Genomic DNA, 10600 nt, shown 5'->3' with positions numbered 1-10600 from the left:
AGGAATTTGGAATACTGTAACTCTATTAAAAAACTAATTTTGGATATTAAAAATGATGACATTATTAGCACATCAATATCTAAATGGGAATTTCTCAAATTTAGTATTAGAAAATTCTCAATCTCATTTAGTAAAAAAACTAAACAAACAAAAGAGAGAAGAAGAAATAAATGTGGTTAAAGAACTTATGAATCTTTATAGCAAATTAGATTGGACTGAGGAAGAAAAAGAAAGAATTAATAACCTGCAATGCCAATTGGATGTGATGTACTTGAATAAAGCCAAGGGTGCTTATGTGAGGTCCAGAGCCAGATGGATAGAAGAAGGAGAAAAAGACACAGCCTATTTTTGCAACCTTGAAAAACGCAGACAAGAACATAATTCAATCTGTAGTTTATTGATCAATGGAGAAGAATGCACAGACTCTAAACGCATTTCAAATGAAGTTTTTAAGTTTTATAGTAACCTTTACAAATCCACGTACTCAGAGCAAAATGTCACGTCCTTTTTTGACAAAATCAAGAATTTAATTCCGGTAATTGATGATAACTTTAAAGATATTTGTGACGAAAATTTGACTATCAATGAATTTGATCTTGCTATTAAAAACATGGCTTCTGATCGATCACCAGGGCCGGATGGAATAACAACAAACTTCTATAAACACTTTTGGGAAGATATCAAATTCTTACTGTCTCAAGCTTTAGTTGAATGCATTAATCAAAAAGAGCTCATGGAAACAATGAAACAAGGGGTAATAAAATTGATTCCAAAACCTGGAAAAGATAAAAAAAATTTAAACAACCTTAGACCTATAACACTATTAAATACGGACTACAAGATATTTACAAAAGTTTTGGCTACAAGATTAAAAACCGGTATCTCTAAAATAATTAGCCCAACACAATCAGGATTTCTCAAAGGAAGGTTGATCCATAATAATATCCGTCTGGTTCTGGATCTTATTGATTACAATCATCTAATTAAGGATGATGGTTTTATGATGTTCCTGGACTTCCGCAAAGCATTTGACTCAATTGAACATGCTTTCATTATTAACACACTTAAACATTTTGGGTTTGGTAAAGTATTTCTTGATATGATTACAATGTTACACACTGATGTTAACAGCTGTGTTTCTCTCTCAGAAGGTACATGTTCCAGATTCAGGGTAGAAAGAGGCATAAGGCAGGGTTGCAGTATTTCACCTCTTTTATTTATTATAGCCACTGAACTACTAGCTATTACTGTTTTAAATTCAAACATTGAAGGGTTAGACATAAACAACCACAAATTGATTATAAGTCAGCTTGCTGATGATACAACTATATTTCTAAGAAATAAGGATCAAATTCCATTAGCCTTAGAAACAATAAAGTTTTTTTCTCAGCACCTGAATCTGGACAAATGTGAACTCATGAGTATCCATGACTCTTCTGATTCTTCGTTGTATGATATGCCTGTCAAAAAGGAGACCAGATATCTAGGGATTTGGATAACTAAATGTGAAGAAGTTAGTGAAAAAAAGAATATGCAAAATACTATTGACAAGTGCAAAAAAACTTTAAATAATTGGCTACAAAGAGACTTAACGCTATTCGGTAGAACCATGTTAACCAAGGTTGAATCATTATCCAGATTAATTTATCCAGCATACTCCCTCGCCATCCCACCTAGAATTATAAAAGAAATCAATAGAATGAACTTTAATTTCATATGGAAAAATAAGCATCACTACATCAAAAATGGAGATTTGATAAAGGATTATCAGGATGGTGGTTTAAAAGCAATTGATTTTGAAATTATGAATGGTATATTGAAGATCAAATGGCTTCGTTCTTTTTTAAGAAATCATGATGAGATATGGTTCTCGCTACCTTCTCTTGTTTTTAAGAAAGTTGGAGGCATTGATTTTCTCTTAGTCTGTGATTTTGAAATCTCAAAACTGCCCATAAAATTATCCAAATTTCATCAACAGCTTTTGTTAAATTGGAAACTGATGTTTAAGCATAATTTCAGCCCTCATAATGTACCATTGTGGAATAATCGGGTAATATTGAGTGGAAGGAAGTCTGTGTTTATGGAAGACTGGGTGACTAAACAAATTTGGTCTGTTAGACATATAATGGATGATAATGGAAATATTCTTGAACTGAATTATTTTAATGCTAAATATAGCATGAGTTGTTCCAGTGAGACTTATAGGAAAGTTATACATAATATCCCACAAGTCCTTATCCAATCAGTAAAGAACAATATCTTTATCATTCCAACTCCAAATTTACATAAAATAAAATTAGATGATTTGGACCTAGTAAGTGATAAATGTAACAATACATTTTTAAGACAGTATTCAGTAAACACCATATACCCAGGTATAGCAAGAAGCTCATTCATTCTTAGAAATTATAACAAATGTGAATCAAATCAAAATCAAATATTCGGACAAAATACTTAAAATACCCAGTTCCCCCAAAATGTAAAGAAGTACATAGTGAACGAGTGGACATTTTGAACACAGCCTGGGTCTAGTTTTCTCAGTCGCGGAACGCTTTCCAACAAGGTCTAAGCACAGCCCTTTTACATAATAGAGACTCTCTGGTCTAAGCATCTCCGGCCGGCCGCTTCCTCTACTTCCCGGAAACACCAGTTTTCATCCACCAAGATGGCGACATTAGCTGTGAGCCGACCTCCTTTCGGTGGATTCAGTTTCGAAAACTGCAAACGGTAAACGCTTTTGAGTGAATGAAAAACGTTTTACAATTATGATATTATTGAATTCAATATGTTTTGCCTTTTGAATCTAGTTTCTGTGTGGAGCACAGGATGTAAACACTGTTTGGGAGCATGCTAACTTGTTGTTCATAGAATGACTCAGGCATTTCCATCAACTGTAATATTAAGTCACATGTATCCCACGTTTGAATTTAATACTATTTTTTCCGAACGCTTTTAGTTTGTTTTGGTTTTATTATACGAAAGTAAGCCGGTAATAATTCACGTTATTTTTGGTATATGTTCTGGAAAACCTTCGCGGGTACGACGATGAAGTTGGCTTCCGAATCGAAAATTAAAGCGATGTGCTTACAGGGCAATTTCACAGTTATTATTTTTCAAAGGATATAGATTCCTTCATAGACGTCGGAACTAGGGATGCGGCCGCCCACCCCGCACCCCATCAGCATCCCTACCCACTGCATTACGCTTTAAAAGAATAAAGAATCTGAATTTAAACTAAATTTGTCTGACTTACATTTATCTATTTCATATAATTAATGCACAGAAATATGCTTTTGTGATATGCAGCCTGCCTGACTACATACAGTAGCCCAGGGCGAGAGCGGGCAGTTCTTGAGGCGGCTCAGGGGAAACGAGTGGATGTGGGTTCCCCGGAACTGACCCACTTTCCACGAGAGCGGCTAAGCCTTGAGCTGGACATACTGAGGGATGTGTGAAGTTGGCACCATCCAGGATGTTGTGATCCTGTAAACCTTGTAGTCCCAAACCCGCTCCATGCTGTCAGAGGTGGAGAAGCTCATTAAGCTCTGTCTGCCCATATCTGTCGCGGCATCCGAGCGCTCTTTCTCAGCTTTGCGCAGGCTGAAGATCTGGCTGCGCAACACCATGCGCAGGAGAGACCAACACGTTAGGCCTTTGTGAACGCTCACAGTGACCTTATGGGTGAAAGCCACGTCTCAACCCTGCTTAAAAGTTTCATCAGTAGGTCACCTGAGAGAAGGTCCACTTTGGAAATGCATGAAAGCCCAGAGTCATGAGCGCAGACTTTTCTTTTTTTTAAATTTCTGGTGTATTTTATCTGCTATGCCGGGGTATGTAAAGTATCGCTACTGAATAAATGAAACATTCAAGGGTACAAATAATGCTGTTATGTTCCTTAAATGGCTTGATTTTGTTATGTTTCATTTTCTTCATCAACATCATTTTTTTTATGATGTTGATTTTTATCCCTGATTTTAGTTGTACTTTGTAGCACTTTGAGATTTTTGCTAATGAAAAGTGCGTTACAAATTTGATTTATTATTATTCTTAACAATAAAGATGCCGGGTACATCCATTCTAGTTCTCTTATAACTGCATGCTATTGTGAAATAACTTCAAATCAAATCCTTAATCACTGATGAGTGTGCGTCCCTCCCAACAAAAACCCCACACCCCCTTTCAGAGAACAGTTCCGACGTCCATGGATTCATTGATTGACAAAATAGTTTTAAGATTTACGTTGCATGTATAATTCAGTGATGAATGTGCCTCATATCTTAATATATTTCATTTCAGAAATGCAGTTTTGGAAGGTGAAGCTAACAAATTGGGATGTTGTTTGCCTGCTGCTCGAAAAACAGGAACTACCATCTGTGGCGTTGTCTTCAAGGTGAGTGACTGAGGGCAAACTGCCTCCCATGCACAGGTTGGGATCTAATGTCTGCATAATTCTGCATGAAATCTTTTTAAGCATGATTTTGTAAGAATACATATTGTTTTAATCTCTCTTGCTGTGTTGAAATAATCTGTCTTTGTAATACTTTTTCCTTTTTGTTTTCCATTAACATAAACAATGCCACCTCATGTAAATGACCGTCAAGACACACTCTATTACTTTCTACACAAGGTGATATGGCAACTGACAGAATATCTTGAACTGCAAAATGTCACCTTTCTCAAGATCAATTCCATCTACAAGAAGACATTTTTACAATTTCCCATTCGTAATTATGTCTGTGCTGCATTGGCAGAAATTTTGAATGTTTGATAAGAATGGAATCAAGAACCTGTTCCAGGTTTTCCAAACCATCGGAAGCGTACATCTGAGTTTTTAAAGCGCTCTATCGATGCGGGCAGGCACTTGAAAATGTGCACTGATTGTAAATCAATGTCCTATACGCAGGGCTTTCAAATCTGCACTGATTGTAAGACTCTTTACACACTCTTTTCCTCAGACAGTGAATTAAAAATTCAAAACATAAAATATCACAACCTAAAAGGAGATAAACGCCGCCAGTCTTGTTAACTCATAATTAGTGCGTCTTCCAGAGCGAAAACCTCTGTCTGTCGAAACATCTGTGTCTGCCCTTCTGCTTCGTGAAAGCGATCATAGTTAAGGTAAATATAGCCTAAATCACTACAGAGAGGGTATGTTATATGTATTTTATCAAAGCTGAATAGCAGTTTTAAAGTGACCATGAATTAACACTTTCTCTTATGGGCTGCTTTTCAATAACAATTTCTGGCATTTTTTTATTCACGTAACAGGAGAAGCAGAAAACTTCTGTGAATCAGAGCAGCTTTATTGGGAGTTTGCCCGTATGGATATACTGTATAAAAAATAAGTAAATGCATAAAGTTCTTGAAGAGAACCGGCTCCCTGTAGTTCAGGGATGTCAAAGTCAAATACACCGAGGGCCGGACTGGTTCAATGTTTATTAAAACATATTGAAATGATTGCACATAGCCTATTGAACCAAGACCTAACTCACCATTTGTGTTTAATTTATTTTGTTGTACATTTTCTATTTTCAGATGTATTTCTTAGAGTTTTCTGTCCTGACTCTTTAACATCTCCCTTTAACAACCATTTTCATAAGAACTTCACTCTCTGAGGACATTCTGCATAATGTGCATTTTGATGTACTTCAAAATGATTGCACCAAATACGGTACATTATATCATCAAAACCTTCAGAGAACCTGGAGACATATGGCTGAAATAAATATTGGATGTGTGTGACCTTCAGGCAGCTCTGTATTAGAAACAGACCTGATTCTGTCCTGGAAATCAGTGCATGTGCTCAGGAACAGAGTTTTGGTTCATGATATTTGCATATCATTGCAGTATGTACTGGGGCTTGATGCGGTCAAACATTACAGGGAGAGGTGGATACTTAGATGGCACCGCCACCGTAATTCTTTCACTTTGCTGAAATGATATTTTTGGATTCCTTGTTCAGGATGGTGTTGTCCTCGGAGCTGACACCAGAGCCACTGAGGGCATGATAGTGGCAGACAAGAACTGCTCCAAGATCCACTACATCTCGCCCAACATTTAGTAAGTGATGCTGCACAGACTGCAAGTGAAAAAGCAGATGGTTTGTCTTTACAATATTCTGCATACAATTAGTTGTGTTCAAATGAAAATAATTGACTGCGTGTGAATACACATAAAAGTGCTGTGCAACTGTGTTTTCATCCAGCTGCTGTGGGGCAGGAACAGCTGCAGACACAGAAATGACCACTCAGATCATCTCTTCCAACCTGGAGCTGCACGCCCTCTCCACAGGCCGGGTGCCACGCGTGGCCACTGCCAATCGCATGCTCAAACAAATGCTGTTCAGGTATGTCCCTGTGCCCTGCTACTGTCTAACCTCTTCAAACTGAAATAACACAAAGATGTACAGGTAAAGGTACCAAATCAATCTTCATGTAAAATTTGGTATTTTTATTGAATGTCTTTTCTTAGTCCTGACATGGTAAGAAAGTGTCCAACATGTGAATGAGCACTCTTTCATGTGGATGCTTCCAGGTATCAGGGCTACATTGGTGCTGCTTTGGTTCTGGGTGGAGTAGACTGCAATGGTCCTCATCTTTACAGCATCTATCCTCATGGCTCCACTGACAAGCTGCCCTACGTCACCATGGGTCAGTGTCACTCATTATCCTTACGTGGATCTCATATTGCACACAATGTGAAATGGGGAATGTGTTGTTAGCAGATAGCAATGCCAGATCAGTGATCCACCTGTTGGTTTTCTCCAGGCTCTGGGTCCCTGGCTGCCATGGCTGTGTTTGAAGACCGCTACAAGCCGAACATGGAGGTGAGTGTAGAACTCGTATAATTCCCAGCACCACGTCACACAGACCTTTTCAGAAGTTTTCTAGCCTTGTATAAGTTGATGTGACATGATTGTTTTCACTTGAGCATCCATGTGGATATTTCCTCAAAGGAAGAAGAAGCGAAGCGACTGGTGCGTGACGCCATCGCTGCAGGGATCTTTAATGATCTGGGCTCTGGCAGCAACATTGACGTGTGTGTTATAACTAAGGGCAATGTGGACTACGTCAGGCCCCTGGATGAGGCCAACAAGAAGGGGATCAGGTGAGAACCACCCCCTCTACTACCTCTTGTACTCTTTGGTTTCACTCGGGATCGATTCCTGTACATGCTCAGATAAGGAGAATCTGATTCACTGCAGGATATCAGTTTGGCCCTCAGAGGGTTGTCTTTACTCAAGGTGCCATGTCTCCAGATGATCAGGTGTTTCTGCAGAGATTGATGTCTGTGCTGTAGGGGTGGGCGATATGTATCGTTTGCGAAATTATCGTGAATGTTGTTTTGACGATGAGTTATTTTGCAATATCGAGATAGATATATATATATATATTTTTTTTTTTTCAATCGCCAAAAATCAATAAAGTGCGGCGCCAGTGGTCCTCTGCCCTTACCACGGCGCCACGCCCTGCTTTGAACACTCTAATTTTTTCAAAGTAAACGCTTCGGACCCAGCGGGACACTCAGCTAAGAGCATCGAGGGGGCGCCGAGAGGCAGGGGCTGGGACAGACGGTAGCTCGCCTCGCGGCGGACCGTCAGCTCGATCACGAGATCCAACTACGAGCTTTTTAACTGCAGCAACTTTAAGATACGCTATTGGAGCTGGAATTGCCACGGCTGCTGGCACCAGACTTGCCCTTCAATTGATCCTCGTTAAAGAATTGAAAGAGTCCTGTATTGTTATTTTTCGTCACTACCGGCTCCCCGAGTCAGGAGTGGGTAATTTGCGCGCCTGCTGCCTTCCTTGGATGTGGTAGCGGTTTCTCAGGCTCCCTCTCCGGAGGGAGAAGTAGCCTGAGAAACGGCTCGCGGTTATCTAGAGTCACCAAAGCGGCCGCGGCACCCCGAGAGGCACCCCGCATGGGTTTTTGGTCTGATAAATGCACGCATCCCCGAAGGTCAGCGCTCGTTTTGCATGTATTAGCTCTAGAATTGCCACAGTTATCCAAGTAACGGTAGAGCGATCAAAGGAACCATAACTGATTTAATGAGCCATTCGCAGTTTCACTGTACCGGCCGTGTGTGCTTAGACTTGCATGCTTATGTTCATTTTATTGTGATCTTAATGCAAGTTTTAATTTTTTTTTTAAATATCGTCAAAATATCTTTATCGTGAAAATCCTAAAAAATATCGAGATTTTTTTTTTTTGCCCATATCGCCCACACCTACTGTGCTGCCATTCATCTGTAGCAGCTGACCGGCTGTTAGAATAGTCGCACCGATGCTAATTGGCTTAGCATCGGGGCACAGCAGAACCTGACTGATGCTGATAGAAGCTGAAAGCCTCTGTTCAAATGCTCTGATCCACTACAAGGAAAGTGGGTCTGATTAATCAGTGGACAGAACTGCTTCTGCATTTTGGTTAATATGTGTGAGAAAACTGTTGTTAAACTGTTGTTAAACAATTGTGCTGGTGTGTTGTTGCAAGGTGCGAGCGTTTCTCCCCTTCTGTCATTTAACGTCCTCACAAAGCATGTTGGGACGCTGCTCTCATGAATCGTACTTGCATCCCTTTCTAAACGGCGCCTGAATTGATGTTCTGTTGCTTCTTCTGCTTGAAGACAAAATGAGCTAGAGGCCTTGCAGCTGTGAGTAAAATTGTGTTCTGGTTGAATGCAGACTTAACTGCCTTGACTCCCACTCACCTAAGTTAACTACTAACCAACCCGTTCATTTTACCCGCTTGGATTGCTTAGTTGGATTTCATGACTAATATGCCTGGCGTGTGTGTGTGTGTGTGTGTGTTGGAAATACACTTCTAATTGAAGTGTATTTTATTTGTGTGTTTTATTGTAGTTCTAACTTGGAAGATTATTGTGATCTTGAAATATTAAAATAAAATTATATTTTATTATTTTCATTATTTTTCGTCGCTCAAAATATGCGTTACACTCGCCGAAAGCCGGTATATTCCTGCCAAAACGCTTTGCCTGCATGGAGACTTTTAACCCCAGGTATGGAGAAATGTAAGAAAAGAAAAATATCTGAAGAAAATAGAACATTTAATGATGCCTGGGCAGATTCGTTTGCATTTACCTCTGACCAGAGTGGCTCACCAGCCTAATTTATGGTGAGAAAGAGACCTTCAACTCGGTGTGTTTTTTTTTTATTTTAATTTTTTTATTATTTTTTTTAAGAGTTCAAAATGTGTTCATTACATAAATAAAATGAAATTTTCTCTGTTGCACTTCATGGATTTCGTAAGGAACACACTATAGTTATTTATACAAAGCGTAAAGGTAAAAAAACAATATCTTCATTTTAGATGTGAAAAAGTATTTGCGGCTCCCAGTGTTTTCTTTTCTGTGGAAACCGGGTCCAAATGGCTCTTTGAGAGTTAAAGGTTGCCGCCCCCTGGTCTACATAGAGCATAGATGTAATGGATGTAGGTAACTGTTTTATCTTCCTCTTTCCCTCTTGATGCAGAGCTGGTGATTACAAGTACAAAAGGGGAACCACAGCTGTGTTGACGAAGGCTGTGACCCCGCTGGACCTGGAGCTGGTTGAGGAGTCTGTCCAAACTATGGATACCTCCTAATAGTGTCATGTTTCTTGATGTGACTCACTACCCCTCAGAATTCCTGACACAAACGTTGTTTTTCCATGGTTTACAATAAAAGAGTTTGAGTTGATTTGTGTTTTTATTCATTCTCAAAGGCTGAAAATAAAACGGCTTCCTTAAAAGAGTATCTGCTGTCTGAAATGATAATTCCGATTTACTCCTTTAGTTTTTCAATTTAAAAAAAGTAGTTTGTCACCTTGAACAACTCCTGTTGAATGTTATGGAATCACAGTTGTATTTTTATTTATGTTTAATTTAAGTTTGAGAAGGCTAAGCACAAATGTATTAGCCTGAGAAGCCCATCTCCACAGTGAAGTATAGTAGTGAAAGGATCATGCTGGAGAACCTTTGGCACGCTCCAGGCAGAGGTTGCTGTGTAATGTTAAAGTTAGGGAATAACCTCTGTCAGAGAATTCAGACGGGAGCTTTACTCTGCACCATGGCAAATACCGGGAGCATACCGCAAAGGCAACATTTCACTGATTTAAAGGAAACATGGTTACATCTGCTTAGAATCAATGTTTGACCTACAGCCATGCCCCACAAACCCCCCAACCTTACCCCCTATCCTTAACCACTCAAGCTTGATGTGGGTGCAGTTGGATGATCTGACCACAGATCGCAAGAAATACTTGATGGTGAGTTCATTTCTTTGTGCGTCTTCTATTGAGACATTGAAGTAGTGAGCTCTACATCGGCTACGGTTCATTGCTACGGCCTAACTGTGTGCATGATATTGTTGGCAAAATTATTTTTGTAATAGTTTATTGTGCCACTGATTATTTGGTGATATCTATATAGATTACACTAATGGTCTTCTAACAACAAAATGCACCTGTTTTCACCTGAGTAGCGTTATTTTATGCACTAAACATGTTGACCAGTAGATGGCAGTAGCTGCTTTGGTGTTTTAGCAATTTGGAAAACTTGGGGACAGCAGTGAGACTAGATTATTATTCTAAAGAGCCAATAAACG

At 39.3% G+C, this 10600-nt stretch overlaps 1 protein-coding gene across 2 annotated transcripts; it reads left to right on the top strand.

The window, feature by feature from the left end:
* The first annotated feature begins 2618 nt into the window (after nt 1-2618).
* Nucleotides 2619-9694, top strand: psmb7 (proteasome 20S subunit beta 7). 2 transcript variants are annotated; one of them, XM_075455583.1, is made up of 9 exons: nt 2619-2727; nt 4297-4390; nt 5963-6060; nt 6206-6346; nt 6535-6650; nt 6768-6826; nt 6956-7107; nt 8624-8650; nt 9489-9694. In XM_075455583.1, exons 1-9 carry the CDS (start codon nt 2666-2668, stop codon nt 9598-9600), a joined length of 861 nt encoding a protein of 286 aa, XP_075311698.1. In that variant the 5' UTR covers nt 2619-2665; the 3' UTR covers nt 9601-9694. The 2 variants fall into 2 exon arrangements, with proteins under 2 accessions (XP_075311698.1, XP_075311699.1); XM_075455584.1 differs by lacking the exon at nt 8624-8650.
* The last annotated feature ends 906 nt before the right edge of the window (nt 9695-10600 follow it).

Source organism: Odontesthes bonariensis, chromosome 22 (genome assembly GCF_027942865.1).
Source record: "Odontesthes bonariensis isolate fOdoBon6 chromosome 22, fOdoBon6.hap1, whole genome shotgun sequence".
Classification (NCBI taxonomy): Eukaryota; Metazoa; Chordata; class Actinopteri; order Atheriniformes; family Atherinopsidae; genus Odontesthes; species Odontesthes bonariensis.
Note: the sequence above shows the minus strand (reverse complement) of the source record. Positions and strands in the feature narration are given on the sequence as shown.

Coding starts and splice junctions, on each gene's coding strand:
- psmb7 (XM_075455583.1), top strand. CDS start 2,666: ATGGCGACATTAGCTGTGAGCCGACCTCCTTTCGGTGGATTCAGTTTC. Junction 6,651..6,767: donor GCTGCCCTACGTCACCATGG/GTCAGTGTCACT, acceptor GGTTTTCTCCAG/GCTCTGGGTCCCTGGCTGCC. Junction 8,651..9,488: donor GAGCTAGAGGCCTTGCAGCT/GTGAGTAAAATT, acceptor CTCTTGATGCAG/AGCTGGTGATTACAAGTACA.